Below are 16,190 nucleotides of genomic sequence, written 5' to 3' on the forward strand. Positions count from 1 at the left end.
AAACACTGACTCACACCTTCCTTTCCTACGTATGTGCAGATCAAAGATAGAGCATGCACCTGTACTGTGTGTGTGAGTGCACGTGATCACTCACATGCTGTAGTACTGTATGAATCTGAACAAGCATGTGATCGTTTTACGAGTGCACGCTTGAGACTACACAGCATGTTGGTGTGTGTGCTTGTGCCATTTTGTTTGTGCAGTACACATGTTTGTGTGTGTGTGTGTACGCCTGCTTCCTTTTCAAACATCCGCTTCTACACAAACAAGCACATCTGCTCCAAGATGGGATGGAGGTGGGGGGGGGGAGATTTGGTTTCTGCCTCCTCCTCATTTCTGTCACACTACCCCCCTCTCCACCCCGCCCCCCACCTACCCAGGCGGAGGCCGAGGAGAGAGGGGGGGCGTACAGTGTGGGGGGAGCAGAAGCAGCAGGGGGCTTGTGAATACCCATTAGTGACGGCCCCTCTTCACAGATCAGAGCTCCTGCCCGAGTGGCAAGCGACACCCCGGGCGGCTGTGTGTGGGCAGGTTCACCAGGAGCAGGTGTCTCTCTCTCACTCACACACACACACACACACACACACACACACACACACACACACACACACACACACAGCCTGCTTCTCACTGCCTTTCATGTAGTGCCCTGAGAAAAGCACACTGGTGGAATCATCGGCAGGCATTTGTGACCCAGCTTAGCTTCAATCGGGGGAGTTCAGAGGGAGAGGGAGGGAGAGAGTGAGAGAAGGAGGGAGAGAAAGTTGGAGTGTAAGAGACGGAAATGGCAAAGGAGAAAAGAGAAAGAAAGAGAGAGAGGAAGAATGATAAGCACAGACCTGTGTAACCCACACACTGAGTGTCGTCCAAAACCCCCGGTTAAATAATCCCACTGCCAACCAGCCTCTCTATTAGAGGAACTGGAGCTCAATCACCAAGCATCGGTCACATCCAAAATTTAATTTCCGCTATCTCCATATTTCATTTCAAACTGTATACAAAATTTGCTAAATAAGACTCAAGAAATAATTGTTTTTCAAATGATATGAACTGAGCCCTCCAGCAAGCGGGCTTGTTCCTACCGTCTATTTTCTCAATTTGAAGTGGTTAAAATTGTGCTGCTACAAACTTTGTGATTGGAATGAATTCCATTGTGCACTCAAAGACAACTCCTGGCCAAGACAACCAGCTTTTCAGTTAGTTAAAAAAGGGACACGCACTAGCTTCATCTAACCGTGGAGAGGCCTCACCAGGTTGGGGGAGAGGAGGGACTGGAAGTGCAGCAGGAGCCCAGCGGATGCGATCTGCTCCAGCCAGCGTTTGCCGGCTTCCTGGGTCTCCAGGGGGTCTGGGCCCTCCAGGTCGGCCTCTGTGGCCCCGCTGTGGGTCTAGGAGAGGAGGAGGGGAGGGGAGGAATAAGAAGAAAAAGTTAAACGTCAAGCGTTAGAGATGAGGTGCTCTGTGAGATAAGGAGTGTTCCAGAAGGTGAGGTGTGTTCCAGAATGTGAGGTATGTTCCAGAAGGTGAGGTGTGTTCTAGGAGGTGATGTGTGTTCCAGAAGGTGAGGTGTGTTCCAGAAGGTGAGGTATGTTCCAGAAGGTGAGGTGTGTTCCAGAAGGTGAGGTGTGTTCCAGAAGGTGAGGTGTGTTCCAGGAGGTAAGGAGTGTTCTAGGAGGTGAGGAGTGTTCTAGGAGGTGAGGTGTGTTCTAGGAGGTGAGGAGTGTTCTAGGAGGTGAGGTGTGTTCCAGAAGGTGAGGTGTGTTCTAGGAGGTGAGGAGTGTTCTAGGAGGTGAGGTGTGTTCTAGGAGGTGAGGTGTGTTCCAGAAGGTGAGGTGTGTTCTAGGAGGTGAGGAGTGTTCTAGGAGGTGAGGTGTGTTCTAGGAGGTGAGGAGTGTTCTAGGAGGTGAGGTGTGTTCTAGGAGGTGAGGTGTGTTCTATGAGGTGAGGTGTGTTACCTGGGTAAGAACTGCAAGGAGATGCTGGGAGAAGGCACACACAGCCGCCACCAGAGACTGGCAGAACACCATGTCCCTCCGCAACTGAATCTCAGAGTCTAGGAAGGAAGGAGGGAGGAAAGGACAGAAGAGAGGAAAGAAGGATGGAGGAAACAGGAAGAAGAAAAGACAATGTTATTTTTAGCACTGTAGCTATTTTCACTGTATATATATATATTTAAAGATGAAGACAAAGAGCAGAAAAGGGGAGGTGGTATATGAACTTTTATCAGTAGTAATTAAAAACCAGCTTCTTGTAAAGGTGAAGGCATGATATTAATTTTTCTAAATCTTAATACTAAGTCCACTGACTATTAAATATCCAGTCATAAATACACAGAGTCAAATTAGAGGTGTATGAGTGGATGATAATTGGCTTCTATAATTTTCCTGAAAAATGGCCCGTTAAGCATCTCATTTATTTCAGAAATAGAGTTCAGGAACCACTCGAGGACTGATTATGTGCCATATTGAACCACCGGATATTCCTCCATGCCTCTGTTATTAGCTATTCCACTCCATAACCTTGAGACATATTGGGATTGTCACTATTTTTATTGGGCTGTGCTTTTCTTTTGGGTGTTTTTAATTGGCTCAGGGCTGGTTCAGGATGACTTTGCTACACTCTATGGCCTTGTGTAGAGAGATAAATGGATGCAGCCTCATTTAGTTTCAATCATTCACTTTTACTGAGCTGAGAAAACGTCTTCCTGATGAGTCGGACAGACACGACTGATGGAGGTGGACCAGTTTCTGACCAAAAACAATGTTGATATTTGAATATGAACCAGACAGTCAGTCTGTCCGTCTGCCAGTTTTCCTGTCTGTCTGCCAGTTTTCCTGTCTGTCTGTCTGCCTGTCTGTCTGTCTGCCTGCCTGTCTGCCTGTCTGCGTGTCTGTCTGTCATTAAAACATAAAGGGGTTATAAGACGGGGGTGGACCAACCTGTGTACTGAAGCAAGACCAACAGCAGCCGTGTCTTCACCTCTGAAAGAGTGACAGAAAAAAGAAGAGAATCAGGATAGCGGAAACCCTAAACCACAAACGCAACCCATTCCCCCCCCCCCCCAACTCCCTTAATAGTTTACTTTCACGTGTACCCTAACACCATAACACCACCACAGAGAAATATAACAACATACAGTAAATCTCTATTTGTTTATTGTCCTAGCAGAACCCCAGGGATTTCCGCAGAGCAGTTAAATAACAATAATAATAATAATAAGCTTGGCAGTGCTAGGGGCCCCAATAGTAGGGGCCCCATGAAAAAGCCATCGTCAGGAGAGGCAATGCCAAAAAGTCAAGCAGCACTCTAATATTACTCTGCATTTCTCCCCTCACAGCAGCCCCTGCACCTCTCTCAGGGGTGTCATGTGACCAGCGATTTTGGACGTTTGTGTGCATGTGTGCTTGGAGCCAAAACTCTGCAAACACACTCCAAGGGACACAAACCCACTCTTAAAGGAAGCGAATGCTGCCAGGGATGCTTGGATTAGCATTTTGGCGTGTTAACCATTAGCTGGGGGTGCTAAAGCTAGCAGTGCACCATGGTCTCAACACCATTACTCACTTTGAGTGTGTTATAGCTCCCACTGTTATGACTTCTCAGTTTATGCATATCCTTGAGGATTTGTGGTACAGTGTTCTGTGAGTTATGTGAGAAGTAAATAAGCACACACAACGGTTTGGTCCATTTCATGTCTCCAAGGTACAGTGTTACGGGGTGGTTGATTCAACAAGAACGTGTAGGTCTGTGTGCGCATGCGTGTGTGTGTTTGTGTGGGTGTACCGTGGTGTGAGCACATTATACTTTAGTGATTGAGGTTGGGGGTACGACCAACCTTCAACAAACTTGGCGATGGTGTGTGTGAGGCTCTGGACGCTGCTGGGCAGGTTCCAGGGGTCGTGCTTGACGTGGAGACGCAGCTTCTTGGTGCAGTTCACCCTGGGGTCCATCTCCTGCTGGAACTCTGCCCGGCAACAAACCAACAGCAACTTAGCGGTTAGAGACACACTCGAAACATACCTCACTTCCACATGGTTTTACATAAAACGGCCCTATCCATCTCTACTGAATTATTTATTACTAAGGAGAGAGGGGAAGGGAGAGGAGAGAGGGAAGAGAGAGGAGAGAGGGAAGAGAGAGGAGAGAGGGAAGGGAGAAGAGAGAGGGAAGGGAGAGGAGACGGGCTTCTGCTTTCAGACGGACCTCATTATTTCTATCCATCTTTCTCACTCTTTTTTCTCTCCCTCTCTCCCTCTCTCCTCCTAATGAAGGGCCAGTGTGAATCATTCACTCATGCAGGGCACCAAACAAAGCACTACTGTTAACGAGACCTTCATTACCATCCGTCCCATCGCATTACATTACATTTGTCTTGTGTACACCCACACACACACACACACACACACACACAGTAGCATTCATGAGCCACATCCGGAGAGGGCTGTCTTGGCTGTTGTGTCGGTCTCCCTGACGAAGTGTGTCAACAAAGAAACAACCGAGACTCTTGTTGTGTCGTTTACTTTGGAGACGGAAGGGACACTTGGATGTGAGATAACAAGTCGGCCGTTTAACAGGAGCTTAAGGGAGATTTGGTCAGTGAGTGTGTGTGCGTGTGTGTGTATTCTTCAGTATGTCTGTGTGTGTGTCTGTGTGTTTCTGCAAGATAGCGCTATCAGATGGAGGAATCCTGAGCCTCCATGGAGATCTCACATCGAGTGCATCTGCTCCCTCACAGGGGAGACACAGGGAGAGGTGAACTGGTCTCCATGTGTGAACCGGACAGGGTGTGTGAGGGCTTCAGTTGTCTAAACACAAACGATAATGAACCCAGTCTTCTCCTCTGATCTGAAGCCCGTCTGTCTAACAAAGCTTTTCTCAAGACACTCACAAACGTTTTTTATATAAGAGTTTAGTCGGGGAACAACATTCCATTCAGCCCACCAGGCTACGTTCAAAAGCGTTCTAGCTTCTAGTTCACTGAAACCTCTAAAGGCCTTCGCAACCTCATTTTGGCAATTGTGCCTTCGTCATCCATTCAAAAAAACATTGACGCTGCTCTTGAACACAGCTCTAATCTTCAGAATGTGCCGAGTCAACAGAAAGAGATTCACACAAAGGGCAGCGTTTGTACAATCTAAGATGGTTTATTTTTAGGGGGGGGGGGTTGATAAATCCGAAAGTAACAGATCCGTCAATTCCAACAAAGATACGTCAACTCCAACAACATTTCCTGACCAGATTAAAAGAATCTGAGAGCATTTCTTCAGGCCAGCAGCCTTGGACACCCTCCCACGGCAGGATATGACATCAAACAATGGAGGTTCCAACCCAGGCCAAAGGTCAGGTACGACAGCTGCAGGACACAGGCCAGTGCTATGAAACTACAGGTAGGAGATATGGGAATGTGCGGCTGGGAGCTTCATGTGCAGCTGGAGCATTTACCACCCCAGCATCCCTACGCAAACACACACACCGCCAAACACCCACACACACGGAAACAGGAAGTTGCAGCCCTTGCGAGGGAGGCTGCAGTGTATTCTGAGCCGTGCTGTTCTCTCTCCAGCACTCTCTCTCTCCCTCTCTCTCTCTCCCTCTCTCTCTCTCCCTCTCTCTCTGTCTCTCTCTCTCTGTCTCTCTCTGCAGGAGCGGGACACAGAGGCTGGAGTCTCTCCAATCTTATCTCTCTTCTCCCAGTCCCACCGTTCCACCCAGCCCCCCCCCCCCTTCTCCTTTCCTCCTTTCTTCCCCTCCTTCCCTACACCCCAGCAACAACACCCTTTACAGGCGGGGGGGGGGGGGAACGTCTAGAAGCTACCCTGGCAGAGAAAGCATATACAGTGAAAAGGAGAAGTGAAGGATAGAGGGTTGGAGGATAGGGAGGAAAGGAATTGGTGGTTCTGCTGAAAAGCTCAGTAGTGCCTGTGTGGGTGCGTGTTTACCTAGTAACCCTCGTCCAGGAGTGAAGCACTTGGTCTGTTCGAAGGCCCTGGCCACCACAGCTCCCTTCAGCATGCTGGAGATGGAGTCCACCTGGAGCAGACAGACAGACAGACAGACAGACAGACAGGCAGACAGGCAGGCAGGCAGGCAGACACACAGACAGACAGACAGGCAGACAGACAGGCAGACAGGCAGACACACAGACAGACAGACAGACAGGCAGACACACAGACAGACAGACAGACAGACAGCAGGGTTACACATGTCCCCTGGACACGCTGCTAGAACCAGGGATCACAGATCATGGACCAACCTGAATCCCACAATAGAGCTTGAGGTTCCAGATGGACCCACCTGAACAGCGTGAACCACTGGGGGAGCATTCAAATGATGCAGTGATAAGACCCAGAGTACGCAGAAATATCATCCACACCGAATATATCTGAGCCTCTCACACAACACCTCTTTAATCAGACTAAGTTTCTCTGTCATAAACACACACACACACACACACATCCCCAGACTCTAGTAAACACAAATAATATGCAGAGTAAACAAAGCTAGGGAAGCTGGTCAACAGTAAAACAAACGACAGGAAGCAGCCTAAACTGCAGAGGCAGCACTGCAGGATTAGCTTTTTCTAGTTTACTGGCGATGGAGACATCCTTGTTAAATCTATTTTTCAATGCAGTGCATAATCCCAGGAGAGCTGTGTGTGTGTGTGTGTGTGTGTGTGTGTGGCATTAGCCCATTTAACAAGGTGTCAGAAAATTCAGGAATCAAGTTTAGACTCCTCAAATATTTGCAGTTGTGAACTTGAGCAGTCCTCTGGTAATGTTCAGGGGAGAAGACGTGCACCTTTCTGTGCAAACCAAAATAGGATTTTCTGTTTTTAATGAAAGCAGCAATAACTGTATTCTTGCTGTAACTGTATAACATAAATTCAAATGAGAAACAGCTCCCCAATTGTTGTTGGTTCTTGTTTTTTGTTGAATTTTTTCGTAAACAAAATTATGTACACGCAAGGCACATTTTCTGTGCACAAACAAATATACTATATCCTGGTACGGAATGAGACTGGATGTTTTGGAGCCTGTGTGTTGTTACTAGTGACAGTTGGAATGATGAGGACTCACCTGGCTGAAGAGATGCTCCAGGAAGCCAAGCAGCTTCTTCTGCTTGTCGTGGGAGAGCCACACACTGACTGGCACCTCATCTCCTGCGGAGCAGCACCCCACATCAGTCACAGTCACCAGCCGCTGGGCCACACACACACACACACACACACGCGCACACACACACACGCGCGCACACACACATGCGCACACACAAACACACACACACAAACACGCGCGCGCATGCACACACACACACACGCGCGCACACACACACGCGCGCACACACACACACACCAACACACACAAACACACACGTGCGCGCACACACACACACACACACACTCGCAGCCTGGCAACTCCAGGCCTCATCACTCTAATGGTGTGGAACGGGACATCAAAACACACTGACAGGCGCTAATTACTCGACACAGCCTCACATCAGTGAGTCTGGACACTTCCACACACATACGTACCGACACACACACACACACACACACTCTCTCACTATAGATTACTGGGACCCGACAGCCAATTAGCATATAAAAGCGATCCACTAAGCAACTACTGCTCTCTGGCAGGTTAGAGAAGAGACCCTGCACAGCTGTGTGTGTGTGTGTGTGTGTGTGTGTGTGTGTGTGTGTGTGTGTGTGTGTGTGTGTGTGGGGGCGGGGGTGCCGACATTGACAGACTGACACAACTACAGAACGTCTGACATGACACACAGCTGGACACATGACAGCATGTACTACGGAGCATCTGTATGTGTACAGTGAAGTTGTGTGTGTGTGTGTGTGTATAGTAAAGGTATGCACTCACATGCTCATGTGTGGTTGTGTCCATAAGCGTACAGTACATGTGTGTGCTGTTTTGCACACATTCAGAGCGAGGGGAATATTTGACCAGACACACAGCTGTGGAAAACGTTAACTAAAACCCATGGGAAAGCTGGAGCCAAAGACTTGCCATGTCGAATTATGCTCATCCAGAATGTTTTTGTTCTTGGAGTTGAAAAGGTATAATCATAGAGTCAGATACTAATCGGGTCCTGTCAGTAATGAGTGGCTCAGCCTGGGTTGTGGAAGGATGTGTGTGTGTGGGGGGGGGGGGGGTAATGAAGAGATATTCTGGGTAGTGGCACACAGGGGTGATTCCTAGTTCATGTGTTTCTGAGCCCATTTCTTTACTGAATCTTAGAATCTGTTGTGTCGGGTGTGTGTGTGTGTGTGTGCGTGCGTGCTGCAGTGTGTGTACCTGAGTCCATCTTGTCACTGTTGTGTCTGGTGTGTGTGTGTCTGGTGTGTGTGTGAGAGAATGTGCTGCAGTGTGTGTACCTGAATCTATCTTGTCACTGTTGTGTCTGGTGTGTCTGTGTGTGTGTGCGTGCTGCAGTGTGTACCTGAGTCCATCTCGTCACTGTTGTGTCTGGTGTGTGTGTTTGTGTGTGTCTGGTGTGTGGGTGTGTGTGAGAATGTGCTGCAGTGTGTGTACCTGAGCCCATCTTGTCACTGCTGTGTCTGGTGTGTGTGTTTGTGTGTGTCTGGTGTGTGTGTGTGGGTGTGTGTGAGAATGTGCTGCAGTGTGTGTACCTGAGTCCATCTTGTCACTGTTGTTTCTGGTGTGTGTGTGTGTGTGTGTGTGTGTCTGGTGTGTGTGCTGCAGTGTGTGTACCTGAGTCCATCTCGTCACTGTGGACGTAGGAGCTGCAGTGGCTGCTGCAGATGCTGGTGAAGGACGCTATGGAGTTCCTGTTGCTGTTGCAGTCGCTGAGACACGGAGGGGCAGAGGGAGCAGAAACACTCAACAAGACAGCTTCTCAGTGTTTCTCTGACTCATACTCTCATCCCTTTACATTTCATCTGGATCTCTCCTTTTCATCCCTCAAGGGACATTTCTGTACACACCTTTCTATCCATGTCTATACTTGACCTCTTTTCACCATTCTCTCCTTTCCCCTCCCTCCCTCCTTCCCTCTCTCCTTCCCTCTCTCCTTCCCTTTCTCCTTCCCTCTCTGCTTCCCTCTCTCCCCCTCCCTCCCTCCCTCCCTCTCCCTCTCCTACCTGTAGGAGTCTCTGTTGCTGATGGTGTCGTGGCCTGAGTCCTCCTGCTCGTCCCCTGCCACGTTGAAGCACACCTTCTTCCCGTTCCTCTCCCCCCTCTCTCCCTCGCTCTCGGCCGAGATGTAGCTCTCTGGGGTCTTCACCTCGGACGAGGCGGGGGGGTGGGTGATGGAGGACAGGAGGCTGAGAGAGAGAGAGAGAGAGAGAGAGAGAGAGAGAGAGACAGAGACAGAGACAGAGACAGAGACAGAGACAGAGACAGAGACAGAGACAGAGAGAGAGAGAGAGAGAGAGAGAGAGAGAGAGAGAGAGAGAGAGAGAGAGAGAGAGAGAGAGAGAGAGAGAGAGAGAGAGAGAGAGAGAGAGAGAGAGAGAGAGAGAGAGAGAGCAAAAGGTAGCATAATTGTGAAAGTCAGAGAGACAAAGAGAAAGAGAGAAAGAGAGGGAGAGAAAGAAAGGGACAGACAGAGAGGGAGACAGAGAGTGAGGAGGGATGGATTATTTCAAACAGTTCCAACACGTACGCTGCAGACATGCTGTCCACACCAGCAGCCGTCATCCCCGTCTTCAAACAGGCTGCCCAGCGGGACAAACACAGCCTCTCTTCTCCCACTGCCCAGCGGGACAAACACAGCCTCTCTTCTCCCACTGCCCAGCGGGACAAACACAGCCTCTCTTCTCCCACTGCCCAGCGGGACAAACACAGCCTCTCTTCTCCCACTGCCCAGCGGGACAAACACAGCCTCTCTTCTCCCACTGCCCAGCGGGACAAACACAGCCTCTCTTCTCCCACTGTCCAGCGGGACAAACACAGCCTCTCTTCTCCCACTGCCCAGCGGGACAAACACAGCCTCTCTTCTCCCACTGCCCAGCGGGACAAACACAGCCTCTCTTCTCCCACTGCCCAGCGGGACAAACACAGCCTCTCTTCTCCCACTGCCCCCAGCGGGACAAACACAGCCTCTCTTTCTCCCACTGCCCAGCGGGACAAACACAGCCTCTCTTCTCCCCACTGCCCAGCGGGACAAACACAGCCTCTCTTCTCCCACTGCCCAGCGGGGACAAACACAGCCTCTCTTCTCCACTGCCCAGCGGGACAAACACAGCCTCTCTTCTCCCACTGCCCAGCGGGACAAACACAGCCTCTCTTCTGCGGCTCCCACCCACTTCATTCTCCACATAAACCATAATCCGAGGCTTATGGGCCTCGGCGCTGTAATGTCATCAAGATGTATGTATGAATGTATGTATGTGTGTGTCTGTGTGTGTGTACTGTACATCAAGAGCGTCTGACAGAGAGGGCCAAACTAAACCTAACGCTGTTTGTGTTTGGCTTCCGCACAACAACTCCAGCAGGGCAGAGGTCCTCCAATATTAATAACTTCAAACGTGCTCAGGCAGCTGTACCAACACACCCCGCACTCTGCCGAGATCTGGTTCCCTCCGCCACGCCGGAGAGGCAGGACCTGTCTTCTATCCCAGCGCTCCGAGGAGAAGGCCTCTCCAGATATTTTCACAGTTGCAGCAACACATGGTGACATTTAGAAGGGTGGGTTTTGGAGTGAATGCGAGGCTGGGATGTTCCGGGGGATATTAACCTGCACAGACAGATTGAGGGCCCTCGGTGCTGACACACCATGTCTGAGGCCTTTCAGGCCTTGTTTGGGTTATTTGTCAGCTGACGTCTTTGCATCGAGTTACCAGGTCGACGGTTTTGGAAAGGGCGAGTTTAGTTTGCTAGAGAATCTGTCCCCTCGTGGTTCACAAACACATCTCTGAAGGCCAATTAATTGTCCTCTTTCACTGTTTTCAACATTCAGTGGTCTTCCTCTCCATCACAACCATCCATCCAGCCATTTGCCATTCTATTCAGGACACTGATCTGGATCCATAGATCTCTTCATTAAGGCCCCCTCAATGGGACACTACAATGCTGCTCTAGAACATCTGGCATTCCATTGCCATGGAGAAGGGTTCCGTGCCCTATGATTGGCTGGTGGTTAATAAGGAAGTGTGCGCAGCTTGAGGCCTCAGGACACAGGGCATCAGAGGGAGCAGAGAGAACAAGCATGATCAGAGCTGGGGGTGAGAGAGGGGTGGGGGAGAGAGAGAAACAGAAAGAATGATTTAGGGAGAGCAGGAGAGGGAAAGGGATTGAGAGAACAAAGTGGCAGAGGAGGAGAGAGAGGGAGAGAGAGAGAGGGAGAGAGAGAGAGGGGGGGGGGAGAGAGAGTAGAGCGAGAGAGAAAGAGAAAGGAGAGACCCAGGCTCTGCACTACCCCAGAACACTCCAGAGTTGTCTCTGCCCATGGCTAGTTTTACTTAACTCTTTAATCTAAACATCAAGCTCCTACTCTCACATCCTTCCATTAAAGATCAATGGCTCCATACAATCAAGAGCATCTGCATTACAAAGATTTTCCTCAGTATGTGGATAGAGCATTTAACATAAACGGTTAAATCCCAACATGAGAAGGATCGTGAGTTCTAATCCTCTCGGAATCACACATACATGTACATACTTTTCTTGAGCTGGCCTGATGGATGGAGAGTGGGAGAGGAAGAGGGTGGAAAAGAGAAAACAGGAGGAAATAGTTGGCGAGCAAAGCGAGAGAAGGCTAGATATGTGTCCTTGTCCCCAGACAGTTTTGACCTCCCCTGTCTGAGGTCCAGAGACAAAAGGTCAAAGGTTACGTTTTCTAAATGGGTCCAGCCAAGACTCTTATATAACTTCTATTTCCACCCACCCAACGTACTTTCCTGTCCCAATAATGCAACAAATCCCCCTCCCCTTTGGAGTTAGGGGGAGGGGAAGGTGAGATGTGCAAAAGTTGCCGTCATCCCAAATATGCCATCATGTCATACATCGTTAGTGAACATCTGAGTCTAATGAAGCACTTTGGCTCAAAACATGACTCTCACAAATAAGAATAATGGATGAAAAGAGGATAGTGAGGGGGGGGGGGGGGGGGGGAGAGGGCTCTAACTCAGGGATGCTTTACCCGGGACCTTGCACGGTGGAGCCTGGGAGGTGGAACAGGAGATCAGTGAGGAGTCCTTCAGGGAAGGCAAGGTCTGAGCTCATTAGCCATGCCGTGGCTTGCTAACCCCCTCGGTCCAGCAACACCAAGGCCCTTTGCATCGCAGTCTGAACACGCTCATGAACTACACAGCAGGGAGCATAGGTGAGCAGGTGTGTGCGTGTGCGAGTGTCACACTGTGAAGGTTATTAGTCTTTAGTACCCTGTGAATCTATGTGCAGGAGGATGAGAGTGTCCTAATTGGAGAAGACAGGACCGTGGCGAAAATCGTCTAGACGTGCTCAATAAAAACCCCTTACAGGGGACCAAACGTATAATTAGCACCAACCACCAAGCGTGAGTGGAGCTCCCGCTGCTTCAATCAAATGGAATGTCATTTCCAAAACCTGCTTGTTATGGCTAAGAATACTACTGACAGCTAAAGGTGCTGGTCAAGCAGAGACACACACACACACACACAATGCATCCTCGAACTTGTTGATTTATCCTCCTCCAATAATAAGGAAGTGTTTTTACTGGTGTGTGTTCTGTCCAGGGTGGTGGTCAAGTTTGTCTCCTGGTCTTTGTGAGGCAGAGCGTGGCATTTCCAGGCGCACTGGCGTCCTGAGCTGCTCCACTTCCTGTCAGCGTGGACTTCCTGTCTGGCTTATGCGCTCCAAACATGAAGCCATGAAGCCATCAGCGGTACTGAGAAACTGCATGGGCCGGCTAGGAAGTATGTGGATCTCTCTCACACACACACACACACACACACACACAGACCAACATCTTGTTGACAACACGTGCTTCCACAAACACACCACTGACGTAAAGACAGTCGAAATTCGACTTCCACACGTACACATACAGTGTGCACACAAACGCATGCATATGAACACACACACACACACGCATATGAACACACACACACGCATGCATATGAACACACACACACACGCATATGAAACACACACACACACGCACGCATATGAACACACACACAAACACACACACGCATGCATATGAACACACACACACACGCACGCAGGTGCTGGAGCAATAACAACAGAGCACGTCAGGATGTAATAGCCAGATGTAAGCTCTTTCCCCAGGCATCTCTGAACCCCGACTTGGCTGCAAAAACATCCCCGCTCGTTTACGAGCCTCTGGTGTTTCTGAGGACAGTTCCTGTGGGCACAGGCTCAACAGGAGGCCGTCCTCTCATCTAAAACTAAATCCGCAGCCGTTACAACCACTTGTTCAATCTCTCACTTTCTCCACATGTGGTCTGCGTCACCACGGGGTAACTGAATCAAATTGTTGTCAGAGAAGAAATTGACAGTTTTCCAAAATGATAACCCCAACAGAGAGAGAGAGTGGAGAATATAAGGAGAGAGAGAGAGCAAGAGCAAGAGAGAGAGAGAGAGATAGAGAAAGAGAGACAGAGAAAAAAACTGAGAGAGAAATTGAGAGAGAGAAATTAAGGGAGAGAGAAAAACCGAAAGAGAGAGAGAGAGAGATAAAGAGACAAAGGGGAAAAGAAGATGACGACATCCAGATCCACTTACTCGTGGATCTGTGCGGCGTGGCTCTCCATCTCCTTGACGACAGTGGTGAGCTTGGTGAGCAGCTTCTGGTAGGCGGTCCAGGATGAGCAGGTCTTCCTCCCGGAGCAGGAAGCGCAGGCCGTGGGCCTCCGTCCTGCCCAGACTGTGGCCCGAGGGAGCCGCCATGCTGGTGATGGTGTGCTGACGTACACCATGGGGTTTAGCTTACCTGGGAAAGCAGCCATACATAATACACACACACACACACAGACACGCACGCACAAAACACAAAAATAACACACACAATGTCAACGTACTTAACTTAGTTGGGAAACAAACATTTTTTTAAATGTTTCCGGAATCTGGGGACTTTACAATCCATGTGTCACAGGGTCATCGAGTCGGCTCGTGAGTAAAGCTTCGCCCGGTTCATGCCCATACCAGGGTTCAAATTAATGTCCTCTGACTCACGAATGTGACAACCACCTCTATAAACGTCACCTTAACCAGCTGCGTCACCAAAAACCTAGCTTTTCGATGACGCGGGCCTGCGGTTTTCATACTGAGGAGTATGAACATTCACATGTGCCGCTCTCTCCCTGCTCCTTGCTGGCCCCTCCCCTCTCCAGGGTGGAGTTCTTCTGTTGTCCAGCTGCACTCCGAGGGCACTGCCGAGGGAGGTGGTGGTCTTGGGGTAGGAGACCTCCATCACATTCACGTGGCAGTTGGTGGGCAGAAGTCGCTGCTGTGTAAGGGGGGACACCTTGGACTTAGCCTGTTTAAAGGTGGGCCAGGCCCGGTTCTTCAATACCCGGGAGAACTGAGTGAGAGAGAGGGAGGGAGAGAGAGAGAGAGAGAGAGAGAGAGAGAGAGAGAGAGAGAGAGAGAGAGAGAGAGAGAGAGAGAGAGAGGGAGCGAGAGAGAGAGAGAGAGAGCGAGAGAGAGAAAGAGAGAGAAAGAGAGAGAAAAGAGAGAGAAAGAGAGAGAAAGAGAGAGAAAGAGAGAAAGAAAGTGAGGAAAGATGGGTTATTACCTTTAGAAGGTTAGCATATAGATTCAGTTGATCTTGTTTTGGAGTTAGCAGCACACTCATAGTGCTGTCCTGGACACCCACGTGCAACGCACAACACTTGACGAGACTTTTTCTGTTGGTATCGCTCTGCAGTGCCTCACCAACTGACCAGACGAGCGGTCATGTAAACAGACTCAACATTTCCCCCTCCCCCTCCCTTTGAGTAGCGTCTCAAATATTTAATCTGGATCAAACATACACAACTACACATGGTGACCAGAACACACAAATAACCAAACAAATCGCCAAGTGTTTATGGAAAGTATTTAAAAGTCGCAGAAAATCCACATGTAAACATGTCCGTTCATCAACAACGTTATAGACTAGGCCCACGTTGTAGATAAACACATATGTAGCATTCCTAACTATGGGGGCACCTCCGTGGCTCACTGGGCAGGGCCGGCACCTCCGTGGCTCACTGGGCAGGGCCGGCACCTCCGTGGCTCACTGGGCAGGGCCGGCACCTCCGTGGCTCACTGGGCAGGGCCGCACCTCCGTGGCTCACTGGGCAGGGCCGGCACCTCCGTGGCTCACTGGGCAGGGCCGGCACCTCCGTGGCTCACTGGGCAGGGCCGGCACCTCCGTGGCTCACTGGGCAGGGCCGGCACCTCCCGTGGCTCACTGGGCAGGGCCGGCACCTCCGTGGCTCACTGGGCAGGGCCGGCCACCTCCGTGGGCTCACTGGGCAGGGCCGGCACCACAGGGGACATGACGACCAGGGGCCAGCTTGATGCTGGGACCAACCCATTACTACATGTTAACTCCTCTCCTCCCTGCCTAAATGCTAAATATACATGTATGGGGGGGGGGTGTAATGGGGGGGGGGTGAGAATTCTTAACTATCCACAGGCCTGTTCTCCACCCACCCAGGCCTATTCTCCACCCACACAGGCCTGTTCTCCACAGGCCTGTTCTCACCGGATAGCATCTCCTCATCTGAACGCCCTGGGACCCTGCAGGACTCTAGGTGGAGTGCAAGAGTCAGATCCTGACGGAACTGCTACAGAAGCAACACAGTCCATGTATAGCCAGAACATTTGGTTACACTTTAGATGGAAGGATCTGTCACGAGGTCTTGTGAACGATCAGGGTGTCACAAAGCCAGATGCAGGGGTCTGCCATGACAGTTGGTGTCAACTTGTTTCATCTGGTGACAAATAAGCTTTGTCAGAACGCGCGCCAATGTTTGTGTCACCTAAATGGCCTGACATTAAACAGTACAGTTTTTGTTCCGTGAAGTTATCTAAGACCCTCTGTACGGCCAGGCCAAGACCAGGGCCAGCATCAAGGCTAGAGGCAGTTTCTCTAATCCAGGAGGGTAGAGACCTTGACTAGGCTTAAACCTCTTTGGCTTCCGGGCCATCCACCTCTCCCCCTCTCCCCCTCTCTCTCTCCCCCCTCTCTCTCCCTCTCTCTCTCTCCCTCTTCCCTCTCTC

At 50.2% G+C, this 16,190-nt stretch overlaps 1 protein-coding gene across 1 annotated transcript in view; it reads right to left on the bottom strand.

The window, feature by feature from the left end:
* The window catches only part of LOC134016640 (phosphatidylinositol 3,4,5-trisphosphate-dependent Rac exchanger 2 protein-like), a gene marked incomplete at its 3' end in the record, with an annotated part of 16,355 nt that extends 2,449 nt beyond the window's left edge, over positions 1-13,906 (bottom strand). The window contains exons 1-9 of the mRNA XM_062455993.1: positions 13,704-13,906; positions 9,116-9,298; positions 8,727-8,821; positions 7,077-7,159; positions 5,940-6,030; positions 3,836-3,964; positions 2,940-2,981; positions 1,956-2,053; positions 1,251-1,388 (exon numbers count right to left, since the gene is read on the bottom strand). Coding sequence (XP_062311977.1) covers positions 1,251-1,388; positions 1,956-2,053; positions 2,940-2,981; positions 3,836-3,964; positions 5,940-6,030; positions 7,077-7,159; positions 8,727-8,821; positions 9,116-9,298; positions 13,704-13,897 — 1,053 coding nt within the window. The remainder of the gene's footprint in view (positions 1-1,250; positions 1,389-1,955; positions 2,054-2,939; positions 2,982-3,835; positions 3,965-5,939; positions 6,031-7,076; positions 7,160-8,726; positions 8,822-9,115; positions 9,299-13,703) is intronic.
* Between the last annotated feature and the right edge of the window lie 2,284 nt (positions 13,907-16,190).

This window comes from Osmerus eperlanus, unplaced genomic scaffold, assembly GCF_963692335.1.
Source record: "Osmerus eperlanus unplaced genomic scaffold, fOsmEpe2.1 SCAFFOLD_356, whole genome shotgun sequence".
Lineage (NCBI taxonomy): Eukaryota > Metazoa > Chordata > Actinopteri > Osmeriformes > Osmeridae > Osmerus > Osmerus eperlanus.